Genomic DNA, 21,301 nt, shown 5'->3' with positions numbered 1-21,301 from the left:
ACCAGACCTTGTGTCATGTGCCAGGCCTTGTGTCATGTACCAGACCTTGTGTCATGTGCCAGGCCTTGTGTCATGTACCAGGCCTTGTGTCATGTGCCAGGCCTTGTGTCATGTGCCAGGCCTTGTGTCATGTACCAGACCTTGTGTCATGTGCCAGACCTTGTGTCATGTGCCAGGCCTTGTGTCATGTGCCAGGCCTTGTGTCATGTACCAGGCATCATCAGGACGTGGCCAGTACAATGACTTGCTCACAAAAGTCGCCGCTGATCAGCACTTCACTAAATCATGACCAAATCCCAGCGATGTTCTGTCAAAACCTGGCACTGCTGAATGTGACTGCCGTGGCACGGCATTACAGTCCCAACGCTACGCTGCGTGATGCGTTGGAGCCAAAGCAATCGCCAGAGCAAAGAAGGAGTAGTGACAGCAAAGACGCAGCAGCAGCGGCAGAGCAGCAGCAGCGGCAGCGCAGCAGCAGCAGCAGCAGCAGAGCAGCAGCAGCTGCAGCTGCAGCAGCAGCAGCAGAGCAGCAGCAGCAGCAGCAGCCGCAGCATTAGCAGCAGCAGCAGCGGGGCTCACGGCTCATGTATGGTAATCGACGGACGCCAATAATGCCTATTGATTGCAGCGGCCTGGGGCGACGCGTCTCACCCTTCCCGTGGATGCTTCTCGCCCTTCCCGTGGACGCGTCTCGTCCTTCCCGTGTACGCTTCTGCCCTTCCCGTGGAACGCTTCTCGTCCTTCCCGTGGACGCGTCTCGTCCGTCCCGTGGACGCTTCTCGCCCTTTCCGTGTACGTGTCTCGCCCTCCTCGTGAACGTGTCTCGCCCTTCCCGTGGACGCTTCTCACTCTTCCCGTGGACGCTTCTCGCCCTTCCCGTGGACGCTTCTCGCCCTTCCCGTGGACGTGTCTCGCCCTTCCCGTGGACTTTTCTCGCTTTTCCCGTGGACGTGTACCGCCCTTCCCGTGGACGTGTCTCGCCCGCCGTGGACGTGTCTCGCCCTTCCCGTGGACGTGTCTCGCCCTTCCCGTGGACGTGTCTCGCCCTTCCCGTGGACGCTTCTCGCTTTTCCCGTGGACGTGTACCGCCCTTCCCGTGGACGTGTCTCGCCCGCCGTGGACGTGTCTCGCTCGCCGTGGACGCTTCTCGCCTTTCCCGTGGACGCTTCTCGCCCTTCTCGTGAACGTACGTGTCTCGCCCGCCGTGGACGCTTCTCGCCCTTCCCGTGGACGCTTCTCGCCCTTCTCGTGAACGTGTCTCGCCCTTCCCGTGGACGCTTCTCACTCTTCCCGTGGACGCTTCTCGCCCTTCCCGTGGACGCTTCTCGCCCGCCGTGGACGCGTCTCGCCCTTCCCGTGGCCTTTTTTCGCCATTCCCGAGGACGTCTCGCCCGCCGTGGACGCGTGTCGCCCTTCCCGTGGACGTGTCTCGCCCTTCCCGTGGACGCGTCTCGCCCTTCCCGTGGACGCGTCTCGGCCTTCCCGTGTCAATTTTTCGCCATCCCCGAGGATGCAGCTCGCTATTCCTGCTCGCGTGTCAGGTCCTTCCCATGCATTAGTCCCGTCGCTCCGGCCACGATTTTGCGCCTCTTCCGCACACGTATCACGTCTTTCTCATACGAACATATGTCACTCTGCACGCACGTATATGTCGTCTTGTCGTTTGCAATTATATCTTGCCCATGACACTTACTCGTACCTCATTCTTCTCGTATACCCTCTCTCACTCGTACCTCATTCTTCTCGTATACCTTCTCTCACTCGTACCTCATTCTTCTCGTATACCTTCTCTCACTCGTACCTCATTCTTCTCGTATATCTTCTCTCACTCGTACCTCATTCTTATCGTACATTTCTCACCCTATCCGCGTATGTGCACGGCTCTTCCCTCTTGGATACGTAATCTCCCTTCCCACGCACATGTCTCGCTTCTTCTTCACGTATCAATCTGAGTACAGTTTATTACACATAACTCGTGTATTTTGGACACCAGCATCTTTACGCTCAGAGAAAAGTAAGTAATTTAAATAAACTGCGAACAATTACACTCGAAGCGAACTAAAGCGAAAATTATTTTATGGGCACCTGTGATCTTCAAGTTGTACGAAGGCTCTTTTGTTGAGTGGATTATCAACACATGTATTAACCATGTAGCTTTAATTTTGTGCAGGATAGCTTTAATTTTGTGCACGATGCGGTGACAAATAAAAGAATATACTCCTGCAAGTTGGAAGCCATTTTTATGCTAGTGTTTCGATGACGTGAGCTGTGCACGCATTCCCTCGCAAGCACCCCTCGCCAGACCCTTGCTTCTTACGGCAGCTGTGATTGGTCAGTACAGAGTGAGGGAAAAAGAGCTCTAATTGGCTGTTGTGAGCGCACTCTCTAGAGCTGTCCGCGTTTGTGATTGGCTCTTAATTCGATTATGCTGGACCATTTTAGTAACGACACTGAGACATGAGCTCTCTAGACTCTCACACAACATCCATCATCTACCGGAAACTTTAACAAATTTTTTGTTATATTTTTTAATATCAAAGTTTCCTATAGCATTCATAAAAAATTTAATATTACTGTATTCTGATTTCCCGTATTTATAGCTCATTTTCTCATTTATGGAAAAAATACGCTATTGTGCTAGTCATGTCTGTCCGTCCGTCTGTCTGTCCGTGACTTCACGGACAGACAGACTAGAAAATGCGCTCTCTGTCACTCACTGCAGTGAGTACTGAGTTATATTTTTCCTTTCAAGGCTTGGTTCTGTGCCAGGTTCTTTTGTTCTGTGCCAGGTTCTGGTTGCTGTGATGATCACATCGAGCCGTTCGCACGTCCATGCTTTCCTTTACCCTTACTTGGTGCATGGCGGTCATCAGACGATTATAATTAAACGCTCGCCTTTAATTATAATCGTTTTTATTATAATTTTGATATCTGAGTGTGTCGAATTTGTCTGATAAATTTGCCAGTGCAAATTTACCCCCAATTTCTGCAATAGTTATTGTGCCGAGCGGGATAAGTTTGCTCGAGTGGGGTAATTAAGGTTGTTTGAGTGTGGTAAGTTTGCTCGAGTGGGGTAATTAAGGTTGTTTGAGTGTGGTAAGTTTGCTTGAGTGGGGTATAAGCTGTCTCTTATACACATCTAGATGTGTATAAGAGACAGACTTACGACGGTCGTAAGACCAGAACCTCAGCACGACTTACGACGGTCGTAAGACCAGAACCTCAGCACGACTTACGACGGTCGTAAGACCAGAACCTCAACACGACTTACGACCTGTCTCTTATACACATCTAGATGTGTATAAGAGACAGGGGTAAGGTTGCTTGAGTGGGGTAAGGTTGCTTGAGTGGGGTAAGGTTGCTTGAGTGGGGTAAGGTTGCTTGAGTGGGGTAAGTTTGTTTTAGTTTCAGTACTCTCATGTCATGTTATTATCGGCTCTTATATGAACATGCCCGGTGTGGCATATCTGCTGGAATAATGTACATTAATTATTAGCATGCCCAGCAAAAAACTTGTTGATGTTTACGTCAATAATTATTAAGTTGCTGACCTCACATGACCATCTCAGTGGCTTGTCAAATTGAACTTAGTTCGACAGTCCACCTTACATCGGCAATATAATAAATAGTCTTACGTATATATACAAAGGGGGATTACGTACATGCAAAGGGGGACGGACCCAAAAAAAACGGACTGATTTTTTAAAGATTTTTTCATTCAAAATATTCAATCGAAATGTGTATAAATTAACTCCGAGTTACTTAATTATTGCGACAGTTCCGTAATTTCGTTAATACTTCAACGTTGATCTTCGGGGATAATTTGGCCTGAATTAATTTTCTCTACATTTTCTTCTGTGCGTTGACGTCAATCGACATTTCCCTTTTTTTAAAGGTGAAAAACTTGTTTTCTCCCCATATCATCATCCGTGTAGGATATCTTTAGGATTTCCTTAGCAGTAGCATTGCCTAGTAGCACAGAGGAAAGCGGAATTTGATGGCAGTTACGGAGAAATTTCAGTAGAATGTAGACATACTGCTTATTATGGGAGAGAATTCTGGCCTACCAAAACTTCGCCCTAGCTTGCACCACATGTACAGGCATTCCGTTTATAGCTCATTTTCTCATTTATGGAAAAAAGGCGCTTATGTGCTCGTCATGTCCGTCCGTCCGTCCGTGACTTCACGTTTTCGTCGACGAGAAAATGCGCTCTCTGTAACTCTGTATTTTTTTATTTTGAGTCGTCCTCGTATAAGCTAACCCCTCAGAAAACTTTGTGGTCGTGTTGTGACGAACGGTACAGGTTACTTATTCGAACATTCATTCGTTTTTTGACTAAGCTGAAAAACCTTCGATTCCAATATTACATTTTTTCTTTTTTTTTTTAATGAACAAATCTACCGAAAAACATCGGTGCATTGAAGAAAATGAGATCTTTTATTCATGATTATTTATATATATCATATTTTAGAATAAAAATAATATACGTTTAAAAATTACTTTTTAAAGACAACACTTCCAAAGAATCCAGTGTCTCCAATCTTACAGATGTACAATGAATTTCTCATTTAATTTTCGAATATTGAAAAAATTAATTTTTCAATTTTTTTAATATATAATTTTTTAATATATTTTTTTCACAATTATTTATTCTATTAATTGATTCATGCATTGCCTCTGACTTCACACAAGTGTGCAAAATTTCAGATCAATTAGACAGGTAAAAGTGTGTCAAATATCAGTTATAAGATTTGTAGCTGACAAAAATATTTTTTCAATTTTTTTAATATTAAAAAAAAATTATTTTCAAAATCATTTATTTTGACATTTGATTCATGCATTGTCTTCAACTTTACACAAGTGTGCAAAATTTCAGATCGATAGGATAAGTAGAAGTGTGTTAAATTTCGATTACAAGATTTGTAGCAGACAAACAAACAAACAACAAGAAGTGAAGTTAAAGAGAAGTGTTGTAAAAAGAGTGTCATTTTATTTCTTTGTTTCTGCACATTAATGTTCATTAACTTATATTAAACGAATGGCGTTGTTTAATTAGGTCGCTAATTATAGGTAGGGTATGTTAATAAGCTTTTACCCTTTATGTCACTTAAGGTGTTACACATTATAGAATCTTTGTCGTTTGTTCAACATAAATGCAATTACGGATTAAAACTGGACTACTGTTTGACAACAGCAATTGTGTAATATATCGTAAATAATAGAAGGTAATTGAAAACAAATAATTACGCAGAGCAGACAATAATTCCATTGCTAAGTCTGTTAATTAAGTTAGTGGTGCATTAATTCATCTTTCTCTTATATAAACTATTAAACTTAGTATTGTAATATTTAATTGTGATAATCGATGGTGACTTGTCATTTGGAAATATTCTCATTATAGTAATTATATGGAAAGCTATATAATGTCAAGGAACATCATTTCGAATAATTGGTTTACTTGCGGACAGTTTTCCCAACTTTTCTTCTAACTAGTCATCTTCCGGAATAAGTGTTCTCGCTTATATTAAATGTGCAGAAATGGTAAATAAAATATTCTTTGGGCGCACTAGCAATTCGTACAAGCTGTTTTGCCAACCAACTTTGCAATAAGTTAGGGCATATAGACCAGCATTGCAACAATTTTTGTGCAGGCCAATATTGCAAAGAGTTATTGTGTCGACCAATTGCTGCAATAGTTATTGTGCCGACCAATTGCTGCAATAGTTATTGTGCCAACCAATTGCTGCAACAGTTATTGTGCCGACCCATTGCACTGTTTAGTCCCTTCCCAGCACGTCTCCTGCACTCTATCCCAGCACTATTTCATCCCCTCCCAGCACACATCTCCCTACCTCCCAGCCTCACCCTCCCCTAAAGCTGCCTTCTCAGGTTTACACGCAGCGCCGCTGTACTCTCAAAGCTCCACGTTTATTCATTAACTGCTTTCTACCCCGACAGGCAAATTATTATTTTGTCACATTTCTTTGAGCAGTCTAATTTGTCTATTGGTTAATGACTAAACTTTTAAATGAAAAACTCGTCGTAAATATAAAGCAATGAGTAAGTCGTAAATAAGGTAATTATTTAAGCAGACGAATGATATAGTTAAATATGAACCTACATTTAAAGTAATTTGCATCTTATAGTGCCGAATAATCTAATTTAAAAGAACTGGGTCAACTGGGCTTCAACTGCCTTGCTTTAACTACGACAATAAATACAGTGGCTTTGTTAACATTTTATAATCGTTATCCTGTGCATTAAATTGGGGTGAATGACGATGGTTTTTTTGTGTTCGTACTCAAAATACGGTAGACCAATACATTTTTGGATGTAATTACCGAGCACAATTTCTGTTTTCTTTTCAAGATACTTTTGCTGTAAATTAACCACCTGTTTATAGACTGGCATGCAGGTGCATGGTGGTTTACAGGACAGGGCAAAACGTCGTTTCAGCTTCTAAATAAGTTACAGATGTTTGTTTCCTTATGTTACTTACCTATATACCTCCGTTAATTATATGGCGGCACCACGTTGTCAGAAATCGATGCATTCTATGGGACTTTGCTTCTTGCTATTAATGCGTTACAGGACTAAGCTCGAGGACCCCGGTTCTTGCTTTTAGTCTTGGAATGCATTCAAGGACACAATTAAGTTTAGGAAACTTGGTTCTTGTTCCAAATTAATTTTGAGACTTATCCAATGAACCTCGGTTCTTGTTCTAAGAACCGCCTAGATTCTAGTTGCCTCACTAGAAGTTGTCAAAGGCCATTTCACAAAACAAATAATAGCAGTTAACATGCAACCAACTTTTAGCTGCTCAGTATCAACTTTTAGCGACAAACACACGCCAAACAACAGCCGGGACTCGCATCAAACGTTGAGCATAACTCACCAGCAACAAACATCCGCCAAACAACAGCAGCGACGCACGAGGGCTTTTTATGCCCTCAAATTACATTATGAGTTCCATTTTGCGCTCCCCTCGCCAGGCTCGAGTGAGACAAGCGAGCGCTCGAGGACGCGAGCTGCTCCAAGTGACGCACTTGTGACTTGTGACACGACTAGTGACATGACTTGTGGCTTGTGACATGACTTGTGACTTGTGACATGACTTGTGACTTGTGACGGGCCTACTGACATAACTTGTGACTTGCATGTGACGGGCCTATATATAGTGACCTGCATAACATGAATTCACTTGACTCGGGCTACATTATTGCCAAGACATCACTGAAATTACTTGAAAAAGAATTACATTGTAGGACCAAGAATGTAGGACCTGTGCTTGTATACTGATTAATAGCTATTACAAATTTGCGATTCTATGAAAAGAGTGATTTTGGCGGCAACTGAGGGGCGACAAGTTCTCACTCATCATTGATGAGGTATCTTATGAGGACATGGTTAGGTGTTGAACTACTCGGAATTTTTCAATTTATGACCACCCGCATTAATTTAAACTTAAATGAAGCAGTATTATTCTCGGATAAACCATGTAGACATTTGACTCCATGATTCTCCCCCAGAAACAGGCAGTAACAAGTTTATTTGGAGGAACTGCGACGCGTGTTCGGTCACGTGTTGACTAACGAGGCCACTACGACGAAGGCACGCATAACGCCACGTGTTGTGTGACACGTGTGTGTAACCCACGCACACGTGTTGCGTGTTACTGCAGCGTGCCGTCACGCAACGCGTATAATGTTTTGCTAAACATCGGGCAAATTATACACTTAGCGTTAGACGAGGTTAGTGGGACAATGGTACGTGGCAATCTGGCAGGTTCCTCTCTCAGGGAATTTTTTGAGAAGCCGAGGCTGTGTTTTGGTTTACCGAAAATTCTATATTTCTTCATCTTGTAAAAAAGGCGTCAATTCAATTCTGTTTCAAGTGAGCTGTCAATCCTCGCTTGCAGATGCATACCACATCTATGCTAGATCATCGGACGCGCTTTGATCATTGATAATGTTCATATGCTGTTAATGAATCTCAGAGAACTGGATAGGGATAGTTTTTTACACCAAAATAAATTAACCTAAATTAAACCAAACTTAAATAAACCGTAGTAAACTAGTTCAAACTAAACACTCCTAAACTAAAACTTTAACATAAAATGACCGATTTATTCAAATTCTGGACCCACAGCATCATCGATGATTGAAAGCCTCCCCCCGACATGTTCTTGTCTGACAATTAGCCAATAATCCGCCGTCCCTACAGCCAAGACAACCTGCTGAGTCTATCGGAGTATCCGATCAGCTTTGGTCTCTTATCCCCCTTCATCACACTCGCCCTCCTCTACCATAAACAAGTGCTAAGTTGTCATCTGTATTCAATCTGGACAGCACAATCTGGCAACTTATAGTACATTGTTCTTCGTGCGGCTTGACGAGTCGTATACATAAACTAAATAATGAGAGTAATAAATGACAATTTGAGTGCCACCGCGGACAAGGCAATTGAAGGTCGCTTTTCGAAAATTGTGAAGGTGTTGAAGGCTGAGCACCGTAGGAGACCGACATTAAACAACGACTGCTATATGTAGCTGATTAATTATTAATATTTTTTCAATGGAGTTCTTCCACCTTCAAAATCGGTACTGTCTAATGTGGGATTGTGTTAAAAAATGTATTAAAAAATATTAAACGATAGTCAGTGCCGCAAATGACAAGGAGATGAAAAAGTGTAGCAGGCGATCTGAGACGATATGTCATCAATTTTTGTTGTAATCCATCAAGTTAATTCGATATAAGTTGTTTCTTCGTTTACCTGGTAGAGGGTTGACACTTCCATGTGTATAGAGATAACCTACGTAGAAGTGGCGATCACACGCAAATACCACTTTTTACTTAATATTTTAACTAAATTTTTTAAAGGAGAACATACTATAAGCCAATTAAAACTGCCATATATTTTAGCCGTGTATGACGCCTATGAAGTTATGTACAATAGCCTGAACCAATGTGCAACAATGCAAATATATTAACATGTGTAGCAGTACAGAAGAGTGAACAAAACTACAGGAGCGAGTGCTAGAGAGGATTAGACGAGCGAGCTACACGTGACATGCGCTGACATTTAAATGTGCAGGATTTAGGCTAGGCACGTCAGATGGCGTGCCTGGGAGTGTGAGGCTGGCGCTTTGTAAAAGGTCCCATGAGAGGAGCTTCCCTCGGACTCTCCCCTCGTGGCTCCGGTGTCACCCACTGCGACCAGTTGCCTGCTCCTCTTAATCGCTATGCTCTCACACCGCTAAAAGATACAATATAAATTTTACGCATTCGTTCAAATTCTTAATAAGTTAAAAGGAAAATGTTGAAATCATTTTGGGGAATCGTAGAACTGAGAAGTTTTGTTTAATAAAAAAAGAAAATCCTATTTTTTAATTTAAAGCCGAAAGGTTGGATTCAAACGAGGAAGAAATAGCGAGAAAACGAAAAAGAAAGAAATAGTGCTATAGAAAAATAAATGAATGAGAAAAAATGAAAATAAACAGGGATTAATGTTGAAAGAAGAAAAAAATCCATGCGTTTTTAAGTATAATTCTTTTATTGATGTGTTACCATTTTAATGCCGCGCTAAAAATTCCAGATTTTTTTCTAATTAAAATTTCGCTGCACTAATATGAACCAAAAATTCTTATCACTAAAAAAAGAATCTCAAGAACTGCGAAGGTTCACATCATATTATGAACCGCGAACATAATTACAAATGTTTTTAACTTTTTCAATTCAAATTAAGCCCAAACGAAGAGAAATGTTATGAATTTAAGAAGAGAAGTGTGTGTGTCGTTGCATTTGCACATTGGGCGGGCATAATTACACAGCGTCGAGCACTGTACACTTTAATCAGCCTGCAGGTGCACAATTTGCTACAATCGGTATGTCAGAATAATTTTTACCAATGGTGATCTGTTTGCGCACCAACGGAAATCTAATTTTAAAAACCTCATGAGTTTTGTTTTTCATTTACCCATGAAAAGACTAATACACCTCAAAAACGGTTGTATCATTCATAATTTAAAGTAGATTTCAGTTTTGTTGAGCTTCGCCGCATCATACACATTTCATACGAGTACTGAACGAGAATGGCACGGCGCGGTTGCTTACGCTTCTGTCAGTAAACATTGAACTAAAAATTGGTGACGGTGTTCATGGGCTAACATTGCGAAAGATTCCATTTTCAACCCTTGTAACGGCCGTCAAAATGTAGGTGCTCGAAAGTGCCGGGGCTTTGCCGTTGGTAAGTTTGATTTTTGCAACTATAGGCTCGGCCTAATCTCAATGTGAATCAAACGATGAATGTCAGCGCGTCTTATTGGAAAATTAGGAAAACTGGAAAACAAAGTGTAAATCAATCTTGTAGGTGGAAATGTACAGAAACAGTAAAATAGTGCAACGAACTAAGATCGTAAAGGTCTCAGAGGGAAGGCGGCCTGAACAGGGCTTGTCAGCTTATGGGTCAAGTAGAGAGACAGAGGTCCACGGCCTTCGTGCTGACGTGCTCACATTGGCTATGCTTACAAATTACAGTACTGACTCGCTTGATATCTAGGCGCACGTACTAGCGGGTTACCAATACCCCTGAAATTATAGCAACCCCAATTACAACACCCCATGAAGGTACAAATTCTCTAATTTAATTCCCAGTGGCAACTTGTGTTGCCAAGCCATAATTTAGCATTCATATATTATTTTTGTACTAGAAGGTTTTACAGAATACCTGGTGACAAAATAAACTATTTGAGCTCAACAAACTGTTCAATTTGTCCCAGAATAATTCTGAGCTTTGATGAGGCAACGACTTGACGAAAGCTGCTTGTATTTCCTCCTTATTCAAGTAATTTCTTTCTGGTAATTCGATTAAATTTACTTTTATAAATGATATTGTAAATTCGTTGCTACTAAACAGGCGTAGTCCGTTCACTTGCAAACCGTCATATTTATTTACCAGTTGATAAAAAAATTAAATTAATTGATACCTTAGCTAAAAACATCTCCAGAACGCTGTCTGACAGTTGGCCATCGATTGGCCACCTATAAACCGCCTGTCACACTCACCAAGCAGGAAGCCCATCTCTCCCCTCACTCTGTCGGGTACTTGAGTCCACTACTGCGCTCATCGCTCTGTTGAACGTCACTTAAGCGACCCTCGTAGCACTTAATGGGTTACCCACGACTTGCTCATAATGGGAAGACGATGAATGTTTAATGACAAGCACCGACGCACCAATCATGTCTCACCACCAGGAGATCATTCATGAGAGTCTCGTGAATGAATGAGAGTCTCGTGAATGTCCGCGGCTCGTCGCATTTCAATGCGTGAGGGAACGAGCCTAACTTCGGGCACTCGCTCATGATCTTTCGCTTAATTGCATTTATGTGAGTATTAGTGCAGACTAGACAGCGTGTTTGTTCACTAGCAAGTGATTTCACAGATCAAAATTAATTTTTAATGATCGCTTTGGCTTGGAGATTAAATCGCCTCAATTTTATACAATGCATATTCAAAAAATTTTTCTCGTGTGCGGTATTGGCTTTCAATATAACAAATTTGTATAGATTTTTTACATGTATAAGTAAATTTATTATTTTTATAATTTGAAAACAATGATGGATGTGCATAGGCTGTTGAATTAAAAAAAACGATTTTATTACCTTGCATTCCGAAGGATATCTCATTAGAAATGTCAGCTCCCTTCTCCTGAATTTCACATGTACTCTGATATTTTACACCTGCTTGAAAGTTTAAGTTTCTAGTTTTAGTTGTTAGTAGAGATCTGTTCCTGCGTAATTATATGGGTTCTATCTCAAGGGTCTTGCTGTGTGATATCATACAGTCAAAAATGAACTTGTATTCTAAGGCACCGTGAAAACTTTACCTATGTAAGAAATTATGTTACGTATTTTCTTTTATTATTTCCTGTTATTCCCGTTGGTCAAAACAATTTCACAAATTAAAAATTTTCTTTTAGGAAAATATCAATATTTTATCGCTCAATTGAAAATTTCCCGCAAGTCGCACCTACCGAAGATTTAAAGGCGTAGTGCGGAGCTCTGGTCGGCGTGAATATATCAATAGAAGAAGGGAAGCTGTGCGATTATTGATTGTGTCGAAGGGACAGCCGGTCTATTGTACATCAGCGACGCGTGCTGCTACATCACAGGTGGTTGTCACGCCCCTTCACAGGCACGATAGAAGGCGCTCTCTAATTTCTATTGTAACTACTCTATAATTTAGATACAAGTGTTTCCATAGAGTCCAGCTGCCAGCAAGTAGATATTCTCTCGCATCAAAGGAGAATGAAGTCGCTATACCGACGAGAACTTTAGGGAAATATCGGAAAGACAGGGCATGATTTCTATCGTTCACTTGTTAATGGAAGCATTACAATTTTTCTCCGAATTTATTGTCGATGGAGACAGAAAGAAAAATAATAGGCGTCAGAAATAAGTAAATATTTTCGTGAATCGTCACTTTTATCAAATAACATTGCGAAAAGAATTATTTTGGCAAGAACAATTATAATAATTCATTGATAAGTAACATGTTCTAGCCAAATATTCTAAAAGATAATGATGATGTTGCATCAATTTTGTCGTGAGCTCAGTGCATGCTAAACCAGGCGAGCTGAGGCCAGAATTGGGCCGGGCAGCAAGTGTTCTATGTATATGGAAACAGGTTATTATCCGGTAAATTCGACGGCTGCGACTCGGCTCATATGAATGACGTTGCCTTCTATTCTCAGGGAGATATTCGTTCTTATCAAACCCTACCGAGCGCTACGGAGGAAGCTTAATAGACAATTACATGGCAATTTTCGGGTCCATTGGACGCAGCGATGGAAGCAAGAGCATGGCTAAGGCTCCACCAGCTTAGCACTTGCAGGCTTTGGCAGTAAGATCGCTTCTTCTCGTCGCTCGAGACGAAGCATTTTTTATGCCTTGCCTATTCAAATATGACTCAGTGGAATTTTTCGCCTTGCTGGAGCTGAGATCTACTGACAAACCCTCTCGCCTTGCTGCCTCATTGACAGTTTCGTAAGCAGCTCTAGAGCGCGCTAATATTTTTCGGGTGGAGTTTTTCATGCGCCTGTATTGCTGTGAATGCATTTAAAATGAAATAATCTAATTGAATTCAGAACGGTGGACAGTTCGGTGGAGGGAAACTCTTGACATTGATGATTGCAGGAAGACTGCTTCTGGAAAATTTGCTGGCAACAAATCTTTTCAGATAATGAAGATTACCATTGCAATCAAAATTAAATTAACTCTAGGAAAAACCTGACCTTAGCCGTCACGAACTATTACGGTGTACATTCCATTTCCAAAATAATTGTAATCACAAAATGTGTCAGCGATCCTTTATTTGTTTAAGGCTTAATTATGCATGAATATATTTGGCATACATCGTAATTCAAGAAATATGTCTTACAACGGTCTTACTATTTTTGACGATTGACATGGGACTTCTCCGAAAGATGATTCGATCGCGGTAGTTTTCGGTGAAATTAAAATCGACTCTCAGGAAATTTTATATATACCAAGAAATATGATAACTTAGCGTAAGAGATAATATCTCCCGCAACACATATGCTTGCATTCGCTTTTTATTTGATTGCTGAGCGCTACCGAAGTTCATGTAAATAATCAGCTGTGTTCATTTTGACAATTTTAATTATTACACATTGTTTGAGTGCTAATGTCTGAAATAGTGCGTATTTGTAATATTAGTCTACTTGTTTATATTAAACTATATAACTCCACTTTTTTAACCAAGACAAATAAGTGTGCGCTTTAGCTTACATTTTATTCTAACGCAAGCTTGCGAAGTATACTTAATTAAATAAAGTATACGTGGTACATCGTATCCCGGATACTTTATGCGCAGTTAGTATTCGTGCGGTATAATGCAAATTATGTATAGTATTAGCAAATTAGTCTGGCGTTGATCGGGTTTGATAGTCCCGACAATTTTGCAATCTTTGTTATCTCAAATTCTATCATTATAAAGTTATCACTAAACCCGTTAATAATACAGCTTACTGATAATATTATTATTAAGATAAAATAATATGCGTGTAAAAATAACTCTTTTTAAAGACAACACTTCTAAAGAATGCAGTGCCTCGGATGTTACACATGCACAATGAATTTCTAATTTTATTATCAAATAATAAAAAAATTAATTTCAAATTTTATTCTTATAATTTAAAAATTTTTAAATTTTTCAAAATTATTTATTCTGTCAACTGATACATGCATTCATTGTCTATGACTTTCAAATGTGTGCAAAATTTCAGATCGGTTGGACAGGTAAAAATGTGTAATATCGATTATAATATGTATGTTGCAGACAAATTCTTTTTTTTTCAATTTGTTTAATTTCATATATAATTTTTTTTTTAATTTTCAAAATTATTTATTATGTCAATTGATTCATGCATTGTCTCCAATTTTACGCAAGTGTGCAAAATTTCAAATCGATTGGACAAGTAGAAGTGTGTTAAATATTGATTATAAGATTTGTAGCAGACAAACAAACAATAAGTGAAGTTAGAGAGAAGTGTTGTAATATTATATAATCTAATTAAATAAAATACCCTTCAAACTCACATCTGACCTGCAAGATAGGACTACCATTTTACTCTCATTTCAAAACCAGATTTTTCGCGTCTTTAAAATTATATTTATGTATACCAATTGCGAAATCGAATTTTAATTTTGTGTCCAATCCGTTCGTCCCTTTTGCATTCATTTCCTACAGTCCACTAGTAGCGCTGGCTCGGTAGCAAGCAGTACTGCATGTAAACCAACAGTTTCATTGAGATGTTAATCCATTGAATAGCGTTTACGTTTGCGTCAGCGTTGTTGTGCGTATATAAATACTAGGGTGATGCAATAATGCCAATATGAGGTAATATTATAATACAATAATAATAATTTAACGTTTATAAACTCCATTGGATAGCGTTTGTGTCACGGTGAGCGTTGCCGTAGGCTAATCCTAGTCGGAGGCAATAGGATTATTATAATTGCTCTATAATTATTGAGGCAATAATAATTATTGAGGTAATTATAATTATAGCCGCATACTCATAGAGGCAATGATGGCAATATAACAATAATACTAAACTGCATTTAATAACGTTTGTGTTAGTGTCAGCAATGGTGTACGTTAATGCTAGTGTGAGCTAATAATACGATAGCAGTTGAGCCGGGGAGGTTGCGGGGGAACTATTCCATTAGTTGGCCATTAGTCGCCCGGTCCCTCACAGCCCCTCGGGGACTCGATAAAGAGATCAAACAGAAGCATGGGCGTGGGGAGGAGTGCTTGAGGAGGTCTTCGCCGCTCCCTATACAATGTTTGTCGTGACTAACTATTCACGAGCACAATATTTTGATTGACCTTTCTGGGGAAAATGCGTGTTTCTTCACCCAAATGGGTAAAGGCGCAAATGCGACGTAATTTCCAATTTTGGTTCCGAAATCTTATTCTAATTTATTGCAGAAATATCTTCTTCCTAACTGACCCAACCAAATATGCCTATAACACTATTTTTGGTCAAGCTATGCAGCTAAGTATATATATATATATATATATATATATATACATAATTTAAAATGCTCATGTTTTCCAATAATTTATTCAAATTTAAATCACATAACTATTTTTTTCCAATGAGGTATCAAAGAAAAAGACTCATTTTTAAGTTCTTAACCCAGATAACATGCATTTCTTATTTTGTCCACACAATTAAATCAATGGAAATTTTTCAGGTTTGGTTTCAAAACCGACGAGCGAAGTACAGGAAGCAGGAGAAACAGCTGCAGAAGGCACTGGCGGGGACGCCCTCTGTGCTGCCCACCTGCAACGGCGCGATGATGCGTAACATGTACCCTGGACCCGTGTCCCGGGGGTACCAAGCCTACCCTGCCTCCAATTCTATCTCGGGCTTCAACACTATGAACCGATACCCACAGGTCGGTGCTGGTGCTGAACCCTGAACCCATTACAGTTTGAACCGATACCCACAGGTAGGAGCCGGTGCTGAACCCTGAACCCATGACATAGCATGAACCGATGCCCATAAGTAGGTGCCGGTGCAGAACCCTGAACCCATGGCGTATCATGGACCGATTCCCACAGGGAATCCAACTCAAGCCTACAACCTTCCATCCAACTTAAACCTTGATTACGATTTGTCCACCGTGACAGTAGGAGGCAATGGAACTGGCGGCAGCAACAGCAGCAGCAGTATTGGAAGTGGTGTTACCGTATCATCTTCATTAAGGGACTTGAATCAGCATTCCATGACATAGTATGAATCGATAACCATTAGTGGATCTATGCAGCAGTAGTTTTTATCTTAACCCATGACTTAACATGAACCGATACCCACTATTAGGTCACAGCGTGCCGTCCGTTTCTTGCACTATTAATTAACATACAGTAAAATATTAAATATTCACCCTTCTTTTCGCAAAAAAAATACTGTAATTGAAAACTTTTAGCTAATGGTATGCCAGGCTCGATAACTCAGATTTAGGATTTGATGATAAGATTTTGGGTGTCAAGAAGACAAGGTTATATTTTCCACTTAATAATACATTTGCGTACTAAACCATAAATTCACACAAAAGTGCTGGAATCAACAATAGCTAAACAACTAGTAAAAGCTTTAATTGCATCGGAGATTTAAATACTAGGCATCAATAATTTTGGTGAGATTTTTTTAGTTTCTATCTGATTAATCAATGCTCGAGATTAATGTACACAAAATTGCTAGGTTCGAAAGACGTTCGACAATAGTCGCGTTGTCAGTTTCTAAACGATTACGGAATGAATCTGTAGAAATTAGGTAGGACTCATCTGAATGGACGATTGAATTCATGGAACACACCAAAATCACCGGCGTTGAAGGGGACTGTGGCTAGTGCCTGTAAATTGTCTCATCCAGACTTATTGTAGGAATTTTATTTAGAGTTTCCTTTAAATTTACGTTAACTGAAACGTTTCACGGATGTCAGTCTTAGTTTTGGGCCTTAGGTGGCTTTATTAGAGGCTCAGCCGTGCGGCAAGACAGATTAGGTGAAGGAGAAGTAATCTGTTCGCCTACTCAGGACCAAGAGTCGCTGCATCTCATCAGGCTGAAGAGCTTTTTACTGTCATCGAACTCAGATGACAGTACAATAAAATTCAAAGATGCAGTATATTATGAGTGTAAACCCAATTGAACTTTTCTTGATTAGAAATTGTTTAAATCATTTAATATTTTTCATGGAATACTTTTTCAAACTGCCACATTTGTTACAGATGTCTACCGGCGGTTACCCTGGGATGGCTCAGCCGTTTTCTATGACACATCCTACGACCAATATGGCAGCTATGAGGCAAGATACAATGAGTAAGTATTTAAACTTTTACGCTCGTCAAATTATGTCATTGCAGTATGAATCCTAGGTAAAATTTCTAATGCTTCAATTGATTCAGATTAATGCTCATGGGCATATCGAATAATGTAGCAATTATCGGAGACCATTCGATCATTCATTCAGTAAAGATGACAATAAACGAGCAATTCGTATCACAGGATTGGCTGTCTCATGCATTGATGCAAGTTTCATCGATTAAATACATTACTGATTCACAATCATCCCAGTCACGATGTCCATCCCTGTGCAATGTGACGATGTTATCAGTACAATTTAAGGCTTTATCTACTGAACACTCCAGTAATGTGCTGTCGACGCTGTTGTTGCTGCACACTACTGTTACCACACTCCTGTTATCACACACTCCTGTTATCACACTCCTGTTATCACACACTCATGTTATCACACACTCCTGTTATCACACACTCCTGTTATCACACACTCCTGTTATCACACACTCCTGTTATCTCACTCCTGTTATCTCACTCCTGTTATCACACTCCTGATATCACACTCCTACTATCACACTCCTGTTACCACACTCCTGTTATCACATACTCCTGTTATCACACTCTTGTTTTCACACTCCTGCTTTCACACTCCTATCACATTCCTGTTATCACACACTCCTGTTATCACACCCTTCTGTTATCACACACTCCTGATATCACACACTCCTGTTATCACAAGCACCTGTTATCACACACTCCGGCTATCACACTCCTGTTATCACACTCCTGTTATCACACTCCTGCTATCACACTCCTGTTAGCACACTCCTGTTAGCACAATCCTGTTATGACACTCCTGCTATCACACTCCAGCTATCACACACACCTGTTATCACACTCCTGTTATCACACTCCTGTTATCACACTCCTGTTATCACACTCATGTTATCACACTCCTGTCATCACACTCCTGTTATCACGCTCCTGTTATCACAATCCTGTTATGACACTCCTGCTATCACACTCCTGCTATCACACACTCCTGTTATCACACTCCTGTTATCACACTCCTGTTATCACACTCATGTTATCACACTCCTGTTATCACACTCCATTTATTACACTCCTGTTATCACACTCCTGTTATCCCACTCCTGTTATCACACTCCTGTTATCACACTCCTGTTATCACACTCCTGTTATCACGCTCCTGTTATCACACTCCTGCTATCACATTTTATCACATCACACACATGCTATCACACTCCTATTATCACGCTCCTGTTATCACACTCCTGTTATCATACTCCTGTTATCACACTTCTGTTATCACACTCCTGTTATCACACTCCTGTTATCGCACTCCTGTTATCACACTCCTGTTATTACATTCCTGTTATTACACTCCTGTTATCACACTCCTGTTAGCACACTCCTGTTATCACAATCCTGTTATCACACTCCTGTTATCACACTCCTGTTATCACATAACCTTCCACCCTCTGACCGCAGCTGGGGGTGCGGGGGAGGAGGACTGGTACAGGAAGGGGCTAGCCTCGCCCTGCTTCTCGGCGCTGCCGACCAGTCCCGGAGACGACGACTGGTACAGGAAGTCGCTGACTGCTCTCTCGATGAATCATTCCTCGGTGCAGCACCATCCAAACTTAGCAGCACCCATGCTGCAGTATCAGACTTAGATGCTGCTGCTGCAGCTGCTGCCTCGTCCCATCATCATCATCTTCGGTCATTACAACATTCCACTTCGCACTACCCTGCTTATTATTCTAGTTATTATCATTATTACTATGGATATCCAACAACAGACATGCTTCAACATCAGCAAGAGGCGACGCCTCCCGCTGAGCAGAATATGAGTTCGTTGGACCACTCGTCGGTTGCAGGGTCACCGTTTCATCCAACTCAAGCCTACAACCTTCCATCCAACTTAAACCTTGATTACGACTTGTCCACCGTGACAGTAGGAGGCAATGGAACTGGCGGCAGCAACAGCAGCAGCAGTATTGGAAGTGGTGTTACCGTATCATCTTCATTAAGGGACTTGAATCAACATCAAATTACAGATGCTCACCAGCAACACTCTCAACAACAGTCCCTGCTAACAAGCAGCTCGCACCAACAAGACTCTGAGCTCAGCTACTCGTCTGTCCTGCCGTCCTTGTTGCCAGGCTCTTCGTCGTACGGCATGACGCCTCTGCCTGACTACACTGCTGCTGTTGCTGGTCTTCGTCAGGCTCAGGACGCTGGCATCCATAACGGCTCGCCAGGAAGCCTGTCATCGCCCAACGTTTTATCTGAGAACAACAATGCGTCGTCGGCCACGGCCGTTGTGGCCTCAGATGCTGTGAACGGTGGCGGTTCCGGCAACAACTTGATCGGCGAGTAGTGGCAGAGATCGGGTCGGGGTTTGTCTTCAGCTCTAGCTATGATGTACCGAGTCTTGTCACCGATATCTACACCATGAAGAATGGTATCTCAAAATTAATCGCGGGCAATAGTAAATTTCTCAAACGCGGAGAAAATACATTGAAAAATAGCGCACTGAGCCAAAGATTAATGAGCCAAAAATTAATCTAAAAAAATTCCGGCAATTTGAAATCGTGACAGGAGCGATGATGCGAGTAGCAAAACCTGTCATGAAAATGAATACAAACAATACAATTATTTTATCAGTCTAACATAGTGAATGGTTTTCAATATACAGTTTTTATGCCTCCCGCAGTGCGTGAGAAGTCCACAATTGGAATATTTCTGCTGTAAGGAAATACATTGTTTCCTGTAAATTATATGTTAGGCTTGAGAAAGAGTAACAAGAGAGAGCAGACGATGTGAATCTCCTCAATTAAATTTCAGTCTCGTGATAATCATGGAGATCGTGAATGGACGCTATGTTTAGTCTATATTGAATATTTTTCATCCTTTAAACAGCACGCAATATTGAGGTGGCATCTCTTCAGTATCTCTTCTCGTCGCTCTTTATAAGAGTTACGAATCATCATGTGTAAATATCAACACAAACTTTCGTATTCTTGTTTCTTAACTTTAATCAACCGATGAAGAAATGTTGTCTAGGCTGTATAATTTCCTATACTATGAGTTTTATTCTGAATGCCTCATATTTGGATATTCTAGTCCTTCTACTGGTAATCTTAAGGCCCTTTATAAGAGTATGACTTGAATCCTACAAGTGTACATACGCTCCTAGAGATAATTACGTGTTTACTGTAGGATTGACTACTGTAAGATTCCTGTGATGGAATCCTTGACGGATAAATTCATGAATCGGACATTATTCAGCATAGCATCGGTAGTAACACATCTTTTCTCTCTGCATTCAAGGATCTATAAGTTACTATCATCATCAAATTTATCGATAATATCTATTCATGAATTTCAGAACTTTATTATTGACAGTGATCGACTATCATAAAATGCTCGTGACAAGTCAGTTTAATAAAAATAAATAAATGGTGACCGCTATTCAGGTTAAGACTAAAAATCGTTTTCCGAAACTCAATTTACTGAAGTGACCAATCTTTTTATGATCTATTTTATCTGCGTCTTCATTCCTTTCATACCTAAAATTTTAGAACTGTTCGATAAATAGAAAATAATTTCCAAATAATCAACTCCATCACTTCACTTGCCCCTCTTATTTAATTCATAGAAACGCGGACATTTCTATATACTTTTGAAGCCATTCGTTGTAAATGAAGTATAAATTAAATATATAATAATGCGCAAGTATAGAAAATTTTAATTACTGTCTGTACAAAAGTAAATTGTGTAATTTCCTTGTTAGTTATATCAGAAGAGTGATCAGAAGCTCACATTTGCAGGGGAAACCAAGAGCATCTTTGTAAAGTATGTGCAATAAATACGGAACTCGGAAA

At 40.5% G+C, this 21,301-nt stretch overlaps 2 protein-coding genes across 2 annotated transcripts in view; both read left to right on the top strand.

The window, feature by feature from the left end:
* LOC108674427 (homeobox protein unc-42) overlaps positions 1–21,301 on the top strand; it is a gene marked incomplete at its 5' end in the record, with an annotated part of 34,890 nt that extends 13,589 nt beyond the window's left edge. Inside the window, 3 exon segments of the mRNA XM_018162372.2 lie at positions 15,784–15,987; positions 17,321–17,411; positions 18,903–21,301. Coding sequence (XP_018017861.2) covers positions 15,784–15,987; positions 17,321–17,411; positions 18,903–19,087 — 480 coding nt within the window.
* Positions 19,216–19,794, top strand: LOC108674425. Its single transcript, XM_018162371.1, has one exon. The coding sequence runs from the start codon at positions 19,216–19,218 to the stop codon at positions 19,792–19,794; it is 579 nt and encodes a 192-aa protein (XP_018017860.1).

This window comes from Hyalella azteca, unplaced genomic scaffold (assembly GCF_000764305.2).
Source record: "Hyalella azteca isolate HAZT.00-mixed unplaced genomic scaffold, Hazt_2.0.2 contig2932, whole genome shotgun sequence".
NCBI lineage: Eukaryota > Metazoa > Arthropoda > Malacostraca > Amphipoda > Hyalellidae > Hyalella > Hyalella azteca.
The sequence above is the reverse complement of the archived record's forward strand: the minus strand, read 5'-3'. Positions and strand labels throughout refer to the sequence as shown.

What these genes read in the sequence shown, in the direction of transcription:
- LOC108674425 (XM_018162371.1), top strand. Translation starts at nt 19,216, where the DNA reads ATGCTTCAACATCAGCAAGAGGCGACGCCTCCCGCTGAGCAGAATATG.